At 36.8% G+C, this 16639-nt stretch overlaps 1 protein-coding gene across 2 annotated transcripts in view; it reads left to right on the forward strand.

Annotated features, from left to right (window-relative positions):
• The window catches only part of PREX2 (phosphatidylinositol-3,4,5-trisphosphate dependent Rac exchange factor 2), a 414229-nt gene that overhangs the window by 128847 nt on the left and 268743 nt on the right, over positions 1–16639 (forward strand). For both annotated transcript variants that reach the window (XM_069100083.1, XM_069100084.1), the window contains one exon: positions 6492–6625. In XM_069100083.1, coding sequence (XP_068956184.1) covers positions 6492–6625 — 134 coding nt within the window. The remainder of the gene's footprint in view (positions 1–6491; positions 6626–16639) is intronic.

The following is a 16639-nucleotide window of genomic DNA, read 5'->3' on the forward strand; positions in this document are numbered from 1 at the left end:
ACTCAGTACCCATGGAGTGGTCTTTTCATGTTGACTTGGGGCTGGTTCTCAGATTCCCTGGATCCCCTTCCATGGTCCCAAATTCTACCTGGACTCAACAGACTGTCACCTGGGTTCAATGGCAAACAGCTTCCACTTTCTTGTCCAGCTCTCTGGGTAGGTTCTGCTCCACACAGAAGTTCACAGGGTTCAGTCCATCTCAGATCCTTCACAATTTCTGCTCCAGCGAATTCAAGGCTCAACCAAGCCACAAACAGACCAAGTTCCTGCATCCTGGTGATGCTTCCTCAGTCTTTTGCAGCTCCATTCAAAATATCAGAATCACCTTATCTAGCCTGGGGTAGGGGGCTCCTGGGTTCCTGAGCTCCTGGCTTTCTGGCTTCCTGGCCTCCTGGGTTCCTGTTCAGAATAAGCTCCACCACCACAGCTCTCAGGAATTCTGGCTCAGTTTTCGATTCTCTTCTGTAGCTGCTCTGCCTCCAGATCTGGTCCCAAGAAAATTCTGACTGTGTCTGTCTGGAGCTTTTCTTATATACACACAACATTAGCTTCCTGTTTCAGCCAACCTCTTCATGTTACACAGGAACAGGGGTTCATACCTTCTGTTTCTTTCACAGAGGTTTGATTAGTTACTAAGTGCTAAGTACCTGCTTACTTGACAATACAAAAAGGTTCAAAACATAATGTCCATGCCTGATCCAGGACTCATCTCGCAGAAATAGGTCTCTGGCATTATCCATGTGGATACCTCTATTTCAGATAATCTGGGTATGAGACCAACCTTTGTTACATTTATAAGATTCATTTAAGCTTCCCATATAAAATTAGTTAAAGGCACTTTGAAGTTGTAAGTATTGAGTAGTAGATACTGGCCAAACAATTTGGTCAACAGTTCCTCCCTCTTCCTGCTATGCTGCCCCACCCTGGTTCTTGTACTCTCTGAACTTTACCTCCTTTTCTTGCTCTAGAGTTGGTCATGATTACTGGAGAGAGTTCAGTACATCTAGCTGGCTCCAACCACCTAACCATACTAACTTCTTTCTGTGCCTTCCCTGCCTAACTCTACTCCACCACACCATCCCTTCCCCCATATCACATTTGTCACCTCTTACTCTCTTACTTTGGTAACGTAACAAAATTAAGACTACCATTGTTTCTGGAAAGGGTGTGTCAGCAATTTATTGCCCTATAACTCCATTCACCAATACTATGACTTCATCCTTCTATGGCCACCATTCCCATATATATATATAAGAATAATCTCCTGTTAGAATGGAAGCTCCTTCCTTCCTTCCTTCCTTCCTTCCTTCCTTTTTACTACTTTTCTTCTGGGGTAGATCAGCATGGTCATTCACTCTTAAGTTGTTAGCTCTAATTCCACCTAATAGCTATAACTTCCTAAGGGGAGTAATATATTTAAAAACATAAATCATTCCTTCCACAAAAGTGAATTATTTCAAACAACAGGTAGCAGATTTATGAATCATATATGTGAGAAAGGGAGTTCACAATATTATCCATATTGAATATTTATATGTAGTGACAGATTTGTAGTTCATAATTAATGATTCATGTAAAGCTTGCTCTGATTTTTTGGGTAAATATTTCAAATTTTAATACTCATAGGGAAGTCTGACTTTGCAGTATGTCATTGCAGTTGCTTTAAAATACTTGCTTGTGTTTTAGTTTCTTTTATAATTATAATTTGTTTAATTCTGCAATAGACTATTCCAACTTTTCAGAGGTCTTAACCTGGGGTTCATGAACTTTTTTACATATTTATTTAGATGACTGTATTTCAGTATAATTGATTTCCTTTGCAATCCTATGTATTTTATTTTATGCATTATTTATATAGGTTCTGCCATGTCACACACCCCTGCCCCCAACAAACCTCTATGTTCAATAAACTCCTTTCACCTCCCAGATTAAATACAAAATCCTCTGGTGGTCAAAGGCCTTTATAACTTTCCTTCTCCCATATTTCCAATGTTCTTAAACTTTCCTCCTTGCCACATATTCTTCAGTGGCATCCTGGTTGTTCCACAAACAAGACACTCCATCTCTCAGTTCTGAGCATTTTCTCTGTCTGTCCTCCATGCTCACAATGCTCTCTCTGCATATCTCTACCTTTTGGTTTCTCTGGCTTCTTTCAAGTCTAAACAAAAATCCTGTCTCCTATGGAAAGCCTTTCCCAATCTCTCTTAATTTTAGTGCTTTCCCTCTTTTAATTATTTCCTGTTTATCCTGGTTATAACTTGTCTGTACAGATTTCCTTACTTGTCTCTCCCATTAGATTTCAAGCTCTTTGAGGTCAGGTACTACTGTTTGCCTCTTTTTATATCCACAAAGCTTAGTACAATGCCTGGCACAAAACAGGTGCTTAATAAATGTTTATTGACTGATTGACATTTAAAAACATTATTATCAGAAGGGCTCCATAAATTTTCCCAGAATGCAAAAGGGGTCTATAAGGTAGAAAAAGTTAAGAATACCTCCTATATGGTATTTATGGTTGATTTAATGAAATAAAAATGTAGTTTTCATTAAAATCCTATTACTATAAAGACAAATTTATTAGTGACTTCTTGTCAAAAGATAATGTTTAGCTCATTAATTGACCTGTAGTCAGAGATTTTAAAAAGTCGTTCTTAAAAATCTATTTGGAATAAGATATTTATCTTTTTGTATACTACTTTTGTAAAACTAAAGTGGTGCCATTTTGCTAAATGTAGAAATATCAGGGAGTCATAATTATTATATCCTCTCAGAATCATTAATATCTATTACTATACTTGGTATAGTAAATTAGGCAGAATTATGTGCAGTATATATTGCTTGCTGTATTCCAGTTGAAGGTAATCTTGTTCATATTTGCAGTCTGACTTGAACTTATAGTAAAAGTAATGTGATTGATAAATATAAAAAAATCATCACATCGTATATATAAATAGTACTTATATATAGTAATAAATAGTATGCATACCATATATTACTATATATAGTAGCTTATATATAGTATACATATATGTTTATTACTTATATACTTATAGTATGATATAGCAGTAGGCTAACAGGGCAACTGTGGGTTAACTGCAAGGCTGTTCCAATTAAGGAATTTGAATGCCCCAGAGTTTTCTCTACATCTGTAATCTGCCTAGTGTGCTTGATTGTTCCAATTCTTATTTCTCTAATTCACTCTGCTGACTGACATCCTTAATGTGTGGACTTTGATGGTCCTGATCCTGGTCTAAGACCTGGACTTTGATTCCTTCATTGCTGCCTTTCTTCGTATCTTAGACACACTGACTTCTGTGTGGATTGCAGACTCCTTAGACTGACCCTGATTAGCCCCTTTCCAGCTGCATGGAAGAAAGAGCCAAAGTCTTCCCTATGACATCTAGCACTCCAACTTAGTAAAAATAAAATATCTAAGTAGTATTCAGGATGTGAACTGCCACATGTGGCTTCTATCATCGAGCTGAGGAGAATACTGCTAGAACATTGTTAAAAAGCATTTATTGAGTGAAAAGTAGGGATATGTTTAAAGAGGGAACTATCACATGAATATATCTTGGCCTGGTACTTAGGATGGTGTATCTATACTGACCAAACATTGCTTAAAATGTATAGTTTTTTTTATAGGTCTGTGGTTTCACATTTTTAATCATTTCCTCCTGCTAAACTCATGAAAATAATGAATAGATTAAATCCCAGTGAATCAAAAGTACACTGAAAAGCTGTGTGGCCTAAAATATAAACACTGAATGAAGGAAAATGCTTTAAGCAGTCCTATTAGGATTACATTTTATAGACAAACCTGAACATTATGAGCCAGTTTCTCTGGCTATATAAACAACTAATTGAGAATTAATTGGGCAGTGTGGAAGCTACATTGAGTATTTCAGGATATGTTATGAGGATATCCTGGAATAAAATGGCTCTTCTGAAAGTGGTCAGTTTATTCTAGGGTTGTGAAGGACTTAATGCAAGTTTCAAGGAAATAATTTACTCAGAAAGTCACTATGAGAAAGAATGCTAGCTCTAAAGAGTCAAGATACCCAGGTTCAAATCCTAGTTCTGACACTTACTAGCTGTGTGACCAAGGATAAATTGTTTAAAGTTTTAGACCCTCAATTCCCTCATTTGTAATATACAGTTACTAATAGATGGGAGGGAAGCATTTGGCTTGTTCGCAGAGTAATTAATGATGAACTTAGATGAACGTAAAGAACTGTAATGAAGATGGAATGAGCAAACAAGAATACAACATGTATAATCTTCAAAGAATATTGACAGGATTGCTAAAACCCAGAGCATACTGAGACTAGTGAAGTTAAGTTTAGCAAAAAGCTTATTTTTAATTTTTAAATTAGATTTAGTATCAATAGAAAGAATCAAAGCAATAATGAGTCAACTGTTAATAAATCTGGGAGGCAGACAGGGGCCTTCTTCAATCACCTGTTGAGTCTGATACATCTTCTACAAATCTGTTGGGGTGCTTAGGACTCCTAAAATGTAAATGAGGGAAATGTTTCCTAAAAATAAATTGCTATATAAATGTGAAGTATTATTAATAACAAGGATGTATACATCAAACTTTGAAAGTTGCCATATGGTTTTAAAAATTAATTTAATTTAATTTAATTCCTTCTTTTTCACTTATCAAGCATTTATTTTTCTTTCTTCGCCTTTCTACTTATTGAACAGAAAAAAATAAAAAGCCCAGAAATGAAAAAAAAAACCTTGTTTTAAGTATATGATGTAAAAAAAAAAAAAGCAAATTACTTCATTGGCTAAGTCCAAAAATGTTTGCCTCATTTTGCCTCTTGAGTCCATCACCCCTCTGTCAGGAGGTGGGTAGTGTGCTTCATTTTAAGTCATCTGGAATCATAGTTGGTTGCTGCATGGATTATAGTTTTCAAGTATTTAAAAGTTGTTTTTCTTATCTTTTTTTCGGGGGGGAGGAGGGAAGTCTGGGCAATTGGGGTTCAGTGACTTGCCCAAAGTCACACGGCTAGTAAGTATTAAGTGTCTAAGGCCAAATTTGAACTCAGGTCCTTCTGACTCCAGGGCCAGTGCTCTATTCACTGCACCACCTAGCTGCCCAAGTTGTTTTTCTTTATAATGTTTTTGTTCTTAAATACATTGTTCTCATGATACTTCTTAGTTCACTCTCTATCAATTCATACAAATCTTCCTAATTTTCTCATTCTAGTTTTCTCATTTCTTATTGCATAGTAACATTCCATTATATTCATATATCTTAATTCCTTTAGCCATTTACCAATATATAGGTATTTGTTTAGTTTTCTTTTCCAACATAAAAGAGATGCTATATATATATATGTGTGTGTGTGTGTGTGTATGTATATATATATATATATATATATTTACATTTAGATCCTTTTCTTCTTTGTTCTCTTTAGGAGCCTAATAATGGTGAATGTTGTTGGGTCCAAAGTGTATACACAGTTTAGTAAGAATAAAGTACATTCTAACAGACTTAGGGATTTACAGATATAGTTTAAGGTATAGACTTTAAGGGACAGTTTTTATACATCTGGATATTTTTGGGCATCACTATTAATGTTTTTTTGATGCAACTAGCTATTTATCTATCTATCTTTTGTGTGTCTTATCTTTCTCAGTAGATAGATCCTTTAATGAATGGATAAATAAATTATTCTACCATTAGAAATAGATAGAAAGATGTGATAAAAAAGATAGATATGGAGCTACGAGAGTAGTTAATTACACTGCCAAAAATCATCAACCTATGGCAATTCTTTAGATAGAGATAGACAGATAGACACGGACTGATAGCTAAATTCATGAGAGAACATTTATTTACAAGTTAGTATATTTTACTGATGAGGAAACTGAGGCAAACAGGGTTAAGTGATGTGCCCAGTGTCACACAACTAGTTAAGTGTCTAAGGCCATATTTGAACTTAAGAAGATGAATCTTCCTTACTCCAGGCTTGGCACTCTATACCACATAGCTGCCCATGGAGGTACATATACAAGCAAAACATTCAGTTCCTGCCCTCAAGGAGCTTCCATTATAATGGGGGAACTCTATAAATGAAGCAGGGTTCAAAAGGGTGTAGAAAGAATACCCATTTGGAGATGGTTAGAAGGTGAAGATGTAGAGGGCTAGGTCTGGGCACAAGGAGCTGAAAGCTCACCTGTAAGAGTCCAGGGTGATTTTAGAGGTAGAATATAATGTTCTGGTGGGGATGACATGGCTGAGAAGTGAGGTGAAGGCTTGGATCTGACCAAGTTAAAGAGAAAACTCACCAATCTGGAGTTCAATTTGGTTCAAAGAATAGAGTTCATTTTGGTTCTAAGAACAGAGGCCATCTACTAATTGCATTTATGAGGAGAGTACCAACACTGATTAAGTTACAGATCACTCATGTATTGAAATATGACAGTTTCTCCTCCCTCATTAGTAATTCATTTTTCCTCATTTGTTTTTTTGTTAGGGTTCCAACATCACAGATAACTGCACTGAAATGCTAATGTACGGGGTTTTGTTGAAAATTTCTGCAGGAAATATACAAGAACGGGTGTTTTTTCTTTTTGATAATCTTTTGGTATATTGCAAAAGAAAACACAGGTAAGTCACTTACTTCTGGAATTATTTACCCATTTTATATTTTAAACCCTAAATATATACCCTGGTAAAATTTAGCAAAGGTTTCTTGAAGATCCACTATTTTTAATTGAATCAATATTTCAGATGCATATTACCTTTATGATGGTGAACCATAGCCTTCTTTGTAATGGCATATCATAGAACATAGACTGTAAGGTTTTGGAAGGTATAGTTAAGATCATTTTCTACAATGTTCTCATTTTACATAAGAATCAAAAAAGGGGAAAGTGACTTTTTAAAGTCACAAGGGGAAGTTAGGTAGAGCGCTGGAATTCAAACCCAGTTCCTCCAAATCTCAATTTAGTCTTTTTTCCCCCCACTTCAGGTTTTCCTTTTTATAAAATAGATGCTTAATGGAAACAATTGCTTATTTGGTGAAAGTGGACTAATGCTATTCTTATTAGAAAAGTCATTTATTAATTTATATAATTTTAAATGATACCAAATCAATCAATGAGTTCTAACATACGTCCTTAGCTTTTTTGAGCTTCTTAGCTAACAAAGTGGATAACAGGTATGGAGAAGCATTATATATTGAGATACATTCATATGAGAAGATCTAGAAACTCAAGTTTGGAAACATGTTATATAAAGTGTTTGGATTAGAACTAATGAATGGAGAAAGAGAAAGAGTTGTTGCAACTATATACTACAGAACACCTGGACAAAAGACGAATTTCTGTTTGGAAAACAGAAAATAAACTTGGGATGGAAGAATGATATTTTGCTCTTGGAGGAATTCAGCTATCCAGACATTTGCTAGGATATTCTCTGCCAAGAATAGAGTAGCAGCCAAATTTTTCACTTGCTTTAATAATAATTTCATCCTTCAAAGGTAGAAGAAACCACAAGGGGAACTGGTATTCTGGACTTGGTTCTGATCAATCAAGAACATAAAGAGAAAGTGAGGTTTTTTGCTAGTCAGAATGTCACCCAAAGAGAAAGAGTTTTACAATGACAGATTGTTGTTCCTTCATTTTCAGTGAGGACCAATGGCATCACAAAGTGATGTCTTTAAGAGTGTGAGGCAGAATGGCACAAAGCCTCTCTCTCTTCCAGAGTTATAGAAGTCCAGTGGCAATACAAAAGTGTAATAATAATAATAATCATAATAATAATAGCAATGATGATGATGATGACAGATATAATAATAAAGGCTAGTGTGTGGGCAGATGGATGGAAAGCCAAGACTTGCCCTTATTTTCTGTTTTGGCTCAAAATCATTTGCATGCTAGAAAGCAAAGGAGATATGATCTTGTGAATGTCTAACTTTAAGCAGCTGAATTGTCTAGCTGTAATCTTGATGTAGACCTAAGAGTTGAAAAGGAAACACCTAATCTTAGCTTGGGGCCACTCTACCTGGTTTTGGACAGCTTAGTATGGAGTCTATGACTAAAGAGCCAGAATCCTGCCTTTAACTAGGTGAAAGGTTCTAGCCATTACATCTAGGACAATGGAACTCAGTTAGCCAGTAGGTGACACTCAGACATATAACTTGGAAAGTGGTAGTAGAGAGCATTACTCACCCACAAATCCAAAATATCAACTATTATCTAATCTTACTCCTACCGTGGTTAATTCATTATCCCATACTCCACAGCTGCTATTCCAATCTTCTTTCCTCTAGCCTTTCGTACCACCCCCTGTATAGAGAGAGACAGGAAGCCCTCAAGAATGAAATCATGAAAATATCAAGAAATGACCGATGAAGAAAGTCAGAATTGCCCAAAGAGGCAAATATGTCTGCACAGGGAATTTAGTGATGAATTAAGATGAAGAAAAGAAAGTATAATGAAGATGGAATGAGCAACCAAGAAGAATAGGGAAAAGTAACATAATCTTCAAAGAATATTGACAGGATTGCTAAAACCTAGAACAAACTGAAGTCGATGATGCTCAGGATAGCTAAAAGCTTATTTTCATTTATTTATTAATTTATTAGCTAGATTGGGACTAATAGAAGGAATCAAAGGATGAATGAATCAACTATTAACAGTCCTGGAAGGCAGAGAGGGGCCTCATTCTCTCCACTGTTGGATCTGCTACATCTTTTATAAAGCTGTTGGAGTACTTAGGACTCCTAAAATGAAGGAGACATTTCCTAAGACCATCAGCTGTTGAGTTTGCTACATCTTCAAATTTATTAGGATACTTAGGACTACTCTTTTTTTCTTCTTCTTGGTTTTAGGACACCTGCAGCACTGAATCCACAATATAACTACAGCTTTTTTTTGTCTTAGAGAAAAGGAATTATTTAACAGGGTGATAAGAATTGGGAATTCTTAGCTCAGTAATGAAAAATACTAATCAAGTAAAAGTTGAACTATGAAGCACATGAACCATCAGGTGAATAATTAGTTCAATACAAAAATCTCTTAGTAATGATTACCATGTAGTATAAATGAAATCCTTAACCACTAATCCAAAACATATAGTGCATACAAGTATTCTTATGAAGAGGATGGAACTGTATTACTTCTCAGAACCTATGGCACATAGTAGGAGAGCAGCTATGTGGACTTTCTGAGTAGAAAAAAGAGGAAAAGAGAAGAAGCTATGTGAGAAATCACAGAGCCAGATTTTACCACGAGCTTGTCTGTAACCAGTGGGGTGAGCAAGGCTGGGAAGGATGGCCAAGTCAGTCTTCTAGTATCACTAGAAGGAACAGAAATAAGAATAGAAGTAGGACTGTCAGATTATTTCTTCCCTTTGCAACTGGAAGGCATGAAGAATGACAAGTAGAGAAAAAAAAAAACAGGTCTTGTCCTTGAGTATAGCCCAGGGCCTGTTCTCTTTTCTCTAGTCTTCAGAGAAGCAAATGGAAGAAAATAGGAGAGGAGCCTCTAGGCTAACACTCCTTTGGGACCTACAAGCAAGGAAGGAAGAGTAGCAATAGAATTGCCAGGTTGGATGTCCCATAGATATCTTCCCTAAAACTGAACTTATTATCTTTCCCCCTAACGTTTCCTCTGTTACTATTTTCCCTATTGCTGCAGATGGCAATAGCATCCTTCCAATCACTCAGTATTGCAAACACATTAACATCTTTGACTCCTCACTCTCATTCCCTCTTATGTTATCTATTGCCAAGGTCTGTTGATTTTGCCTTCTTAACATTTTGAAGAAATATTTTATTTCTCTAATTCTATGTTAAAGTTTTTTTAAACATCTTTTTAAGGTTTTGAGGTCCTAATTCTCTCTCTTCTTCCCTTTTCCATCCCTGAAACAGTAAACTGATATAGCTTACACATGTGCAGTCATATAAAACATTTCCAAACCTTCTTAACATATTTCTCATATGACCTTTTATCTCCTGAAACTGCCACCATTTGCCTGATACAGTCCTTTACTGCTACACCTCTCAACGACTGCAATAACCTGCTATTTGTCTCCTTGCCACAAATTTCTCCTCATTCAAGTTTATCTTCCATTCAGCTGTCAAAATGATCTTCCCAAAGTACAGGTAGGGCTAACTATATTACTCTCCTACTTTATATACTCCGGCGACTCCCTATGACTTCCTGGATCAAATATAAAATCTCCTTACATTCAGAACCCTTCATAAGCTCCCTGCCTCACCCCAGTCTTCTTACATCTCGCTCCCCACCATGCACTCTGTGATCTAATGACACTGGTCCCTTCTGTTCCTTAAACAAGATGCTCGGTCTCCTAACTCCATTCATTTTCACTGACTGTCCTACATGTTTGGAATGCCCTCCTCATCTCCATCTTCTGGCTTCCCTAGCTTCATTCAAGTCCCCCCCAGAAGTTTCCATAGGGAACTTTTCCTGATCCTCCCTAATTATAGTCCCTTCTCTCTGTTGATTATTTATCCAGAATACAGATTGTCTGTGGATGGTTGTTTGCATTTTGTCTCCCCGATTAGACAGTGAGATTTTTGAGAGCAGACTACCTTTTGCTTTTCATTGCATCTTCAGTGATTAATACAGTGACAGACACATAATAAGTGTGTGATAAATATTTATTGACTGACTGGAAGGCAGGAGAGGGAAATCAGAAGCAAAGTCCAGGACAGAGCGCCTGAAGTCCTGCCTGCTACCTCTCATTAAAAAGTTTAATTCTATGTCCCTTCTTATGACCATTTCCTAGGATGATGCAAAACCTGAATGCCCTACCAGGTAAACTAGTCAGTTCAAAAGGGATAGAGGCTGAATACCCCCCCCCCCAAATTATATGAACAGAGATGTGTCCCCTTTGGCATTCACAGTATTGAATTATGTAATGATCATCATAGTAATAGTTGATATTTACATGGCTCTTTAAAGTTTTGCATAGTGCTGTACATATGTTATTTATTTGATCCTCACAACTCTTTGAGTTGGATGGTGTTACTATCATAATTTTTCAGATGATAAAATGAAACTGAAAGAAATTAAGTGACTTACTTAGGGTCATCCTACTAACAATTGCCTGAGGTAGGATTCAAATGCAGGCCTTCCTGATTCCATGTTCAGCAGTCTGTCTCTTCTACCATCTAGCTGTTATACCATGATAGGAAGTAACTTGTTCAATCTGTGACTCATTGAGGATAATTCATGTGTTGACAGATACTAGGTGGGAGAGAGGTGAGCTCTACAACAAACTTCCCCTTTTACATAATGTAGTACAAACATGATATTCATAGCATCTACAGTGGCTATGAATATGCAGGCATAATTCTGAATTGCAAAATATAACACACTCTCCCTGTGAAAGACAGAACTAAAACATTTATTCAAATACCAGAAAACTGAATCCCAACACCAGAAAGCCACAACCATCATAAGACAAAGAAATCTATACATAATAATAATTCAGGGGATACCGCCATCCCCTTTCTTCTGCTAGGGCCTTCCCACAAATGAACACACACAGCTTGCTGCCTGCTTCCTCTCTCTCCCTCAGTTCTAACTGCTTTGACCAACTTCCTCTCAGCTCTCCTCCATCCTTTCTGTTCAACCCCTTCCTGTTCTACCCGATCAGCAAGCTCCTCCCACCACAGACTTATGTAACTCAGGCTTCCATATGACTGAAGTAGGTCACATGGGCCTATTAATGGATGGGAAAGATCTTCCCATTAAGCAAAAATACATTATCAATACCTATAGACAAAAGATGTCATGTCTTAACTATGTAATCATGAGAGGACAGTATAGCTTTACAATGTATTACTCCCTTGCTTCATCATGGCAGGGAAGGAAGCTTGAATCCTGGACTAGTGGTATGGTAGCTTTGGCCAATTGTCTTATTATTAAAGTTTTGTACATTTCCCTGGTAACAGACCAAGCCTACTTTTTTTTTTTTAAGCAATCGGGGTTCAGTAACTTGCTCAAGGTTACACGGCCAGTTATTTCTGGGTGTGGTGCTGAGTGTCTGAGCCCGGGATTCGATCTCCAGGTCATCCCAACACTGGAGCCGGTGCTCTTACTTGCTGAGCCACCTGGCCGCCCCTGCAAGCCTACTTTTTAAGGACCAGTCTAGATAAGTACAGAAAATGAATGAATGAATAAAATATTTATTAATCACTTACTATGTGAAAAATTATGTACTAAATTCTGGGGATACAAATTGAAAAGTAAGATACTCCTTGTCCTCAAGGATCTCACATTCTAATGGGAGAGACGACTCATATGAAAGACTTTAGCTACAAGTCTTATGGAAAAATCCCATGGACTTTAAGATGCCAGCAGCAAAGAAAATAGTAATTCTTCTTCCTTCATTTCCACTGGTAAAAAGTCATATGAGTTTCTGATGTTGAACCACTTGAAAGTGCCACAAGCATTATTGGTAAGAACTCTCCTTTCTGAGTCTTCAAAAGTGTGACTGTAGCACCTGTAGGAGCAATCACAAAGCTACATCTTCACAAGGGTTTCTTTCCAGGATGCTAATTGTGGATAGAGGGAAGAGGGTAGGCAAAGTCATGGTGGTAGTTTGACTTGTCTGAGAAATGATGCCTCCTGACTTTTCCTTGGGGTGCCCTGCTCTGCTGCTTCAGCTACTCTGGCCCACATATCCTGTGAGTGTCATTTAGTTGGCAACTGGTGAGGATGTCTGGCCCCTCCCTAAGAATTGCTTTCTTGGATGATCACAATAAGGACTGTATTAGAAATAGGACTTTTGGTCTTGAGAGTGCTACCACTCCTAGAGCTGAAGATTCAATTTGCCTATTGGTGGAAGATAGTCAATAGGTTGGCCTATTGATAATGAATTGTCATTATTGTCAACCCATGAAGCAAAGAAATTATACAAAATGCCCATTAATCATGTGTACCTTACCTTTCTAATTTTTCAGTGGCAGTGACAGAATTGTAGGAAAAGGGACATATATATTAAACTTTAATTTGACTTGTTTAGTCGTTTCTGTCATGTCTGACTATTTGTCACCCCATTTGGGGTTTTCTTGACAAAGGTACTGGCGTGGTTTGCTGTTTCCTTCTCCAGATGATTTTATAGATAAGAAAACTGAGGCAAACAGGGTTGAATGATTTGCCTGTGGTCACTCAAATTATAAGTATCTGAGACCAGATTTGAACTCAGGTCCTCTTAAGTGCCTTGACCAGGGTCACATTGTTAGTAAGTGTCTGAGGTTGTATCTTCCTAACTCCAGGCCCAGTGCTTTTCCACTGAGCCACCGACCTGATTCCTTAATTTGACTTGGTACTCTAAATTTTAGTTCACTGACTATTGACCAATAAATGATCACATTCCTAGAGAATTTAAATCATACTATTCTTGAAATTCTCAATATAAAATAAACCAAAGAAAATAATGCAGCTTCATCCAAATGGAAGGATGGCTCCTTGGAGACAGAAAGAACTGTGTTGGTGGAAAGGGATTAATCATATACCCAAAGTCAAGAAAAAAACTATATTTCATGGGCAACTTGGCCATCATTTATTACAGTTTCAACAATAAGTACTTGTAAAAAGACACAATGAAAATAATTACATTTTGAAATTTTATAATCAAATTAAACCAACACACAGGCTGATATTTAAGGGCTTCAGTGCAAAGTTGGAAAAAAGTGAGCATGGGAGAAATACATAGGAGCTAATGTTTCAGGAAAAAGGAATGAAAGAGACCAAGGGCTGTTGTGGACCACATAGAAATCTCCCACCATTACATCATGAATACCATTTGTGCTATTTTAATAGCACAAAAATAAAATTAATCATACTTTAATGGGGAAGAAAATGTTCATGATAGATCTAAAAGTCATCTCTGAACCATCTGTTTGTAAATAGCTTAAGGACCAGTTTCTTAAAGCATATTGTTGTTGTTTAGTTGTGTCTGACTTTTTGTAAATATATGTGGGGTTTTCTTGACAAAGATGCTGGAGTGGTTTGTCAATTTCCCCTCCAGCTCTTTTTACAGATAAGGAAACTGAGGCAAACTGGTTAAGTGACTTGCCCAAAGGTCACACAACTAGTAAGTATCTGAAACCAGATTTTAGTTTACCAAGATGAATCTTCCTGATTCCAGGCCCAGCGCTCTGTCTACTGTGCCACCTACATAATCAAAACAGATAAAAATGGGTATAAAAAGCTCGAAAAAATACTTGAGAGAAAAGAAGATATGATATAAAAGTAAAGCTGCTGAACTCAAAACTGTTTAATCAAGTAATTGATAAGGAAAAATGGAAAATGAACAACAGATGTGACAGATAAAAATTATATTAATTTTACATGGAAGTTCAATTGCTGTAAATCAATTGACACAATAAGAAGACTGGAAGAGGCCAGAAAGTTCCACAGTGAGCAAACACTTGGCTTATTTGCCATTTGGAGATGGGGCCAAAGATCATTTATAAAATCTTATGAAGAAAAGGGGGGAGGATGGGATGGCCATCAGGAAACTGAAGTTTCTTTATTCATCTCAAGTTCTCCACAAAAGCAAAAGCACATCTTTTTGATATTAACTTTTTTATCAGTGTTCCTATATGGCCATGAGAAATGGGATACAATAGCCTCCAAAGAAATGAATTATTACATAGAGGGAGCTGGAGAGCACATGTTGGGTGTGATTGGAACACAGGCTGGAAAATGTAGCTCTTCCATAGGTGTTAGACACTTTTCAGAATTACTAATTATTTCAAATGATTAAGATTCTCCTTAGTGCAACAAAATAATGATTTCGTGATTAACAGCTTAGGAGCCTAAAAGAATTGATGAATCTTTCAAAGAGACCTATATACCAATCAGAGTAATTAAATTACAGAGAAGTTCTGGCTTATTATTTATTTAACCATGAGGAACTTTGAAGAATAAGAGTCAGAGGTTTATAAGGGAGATTTGTAATCATAAAAAAATGATGGGATGATCATGTGACATGGTTGTAATACAGCATCAGTTATGACATTGCTAAGGAAAGTAGGGAGGTAGGGACTTCTTGTAACACTCATCCCTTGATGAGCTAATGATACCAATTACACCTAACCAATAAGAAATATGAGAGGAAATGAGGAAACTCCATAATGCCATTGCCTTATTGGGGTGATAATGGATAATGATAAGATTCACAAACTATTCAGTTCATTGTTATCTTGTCCAAACCGAAAGTCTTCTGAATGGGAAGAATAGAAGAGAAATGGTTAGGGAATAAAACCCTAAGGTAGGTGAAAAGACAGATACACATTTCTTTCCCCTTTAATGGGTTCAAGTCACCAAATTCAGATGGACTACTTCCTAGAGTACATAAATCTGGCAGTTATAATTGTTGCATAGTTGTTAGAGGACTTAAAAAAATATGGAAAGCCAGAGTAGTGCCACAGGACTGGAGAAGAACAAGTAGTGTCCTGGTTGTTGTTTTTAGAGAAGAGGGTAGAGTTTTCAAACTTTCAGCACCTTACCTTGGCTATTAAAGGGATGATGTGCGAGCATGTACAAAGCAAAGTGGTGATCTCAAAGAACCAATTTAGTTCAAAACAATTCATGTCATACTAACCTATTTCCTTCTCTGGCAGGGTGACTAGACTGGTAGATCAGGGAAATATGGTAGAGATATTACACTTAGACTTGCACAAAGCATGTAACAGCTTCTCATGATGTCCTTGTGGACAAGGTTGCAGTATATGAGTTTGATGTAGGATCTAGTGAGGTGGATTCTTAATTGGTAAATTGCTAGAGCTATTGAATAGATTGATGTGAATCTTGAGGAGAAGTTTCTAATGCGTGCCCAATTTAACCTTGGCTCCCTCGTGGGCATCATTTTTAATAAATGTTTACTTTCATTCTGGACTTGACAAATAGCAAATAGAATGGGCCTTCATATATACATAGAACAACAATAGCAATAAGAGCAAAAAGGATTAAAACTGCAGGTCTCTGTTATCTATAGATTGCTCTTCTTTTCAAGCATATAGTAAGATCTATAGCTTTCAAAGCTGTTCTACTTGTTTGGCCTTCTATTTTATTTTATTTTTTCTTTTTGGAGGGCAATTGGGGTTAAGTGACTCGCCCAAGGTCCCATGGCTAGTTTTTGTGTTGTGTCTGAGGCTGGATTTGAACTCAGGCCCTCCTGACTCCAGGGCCAGTGCTCTATTCACTTCACCACCTAGCCACCCCAGGCCTTCTATTTTAGTTATCATTTTTATTAGTGCTCTAGATGAAAGCCTAGATTATATACTTGCTGAATTTACTGATCATATGAAGCTAAAAGAGGGAGTTAATAGAGAGGATCAAAAAAATAAGCAATTGATTATCAAGAGTGATGGGAAAATTTTAATAGAGATAAATATAAAGTACTAGACTCAAAATCAAAATATCACCTTTGCAAATTGTGCAGGGGCTAGATAATTCCTTTGAAAAGAATTTTAGAGTGTTTAGTAGACAATGAGCTCAGTCTGTTTTCAATACCAAGACATTATAATGGGGAAAAAAAGAATGTTACAAATATGACCAGAACATTTCCAAAGAGGAAACAAAAACTGTTCATTTTGGCTGTATTGTATATTGGGTAGCAACCTGACCTGAGTCA

Source organism: Petaurus breviceps, unplaced genomic scaffold (genome assembly GCF_028583685.1).
Source record: "Petaurus breviceps papuanus isolate PSGF00001 unplaced genomic scaffold, PetGlider_PUasm1.0 38, whole genome shotgun sequence".
Lineage (NCBI taxonomy): Eukaryota > Metazoa > Chordata > Mammalia > Diprotodontia > Petauridae > Petaurus > Petaurus breviceps.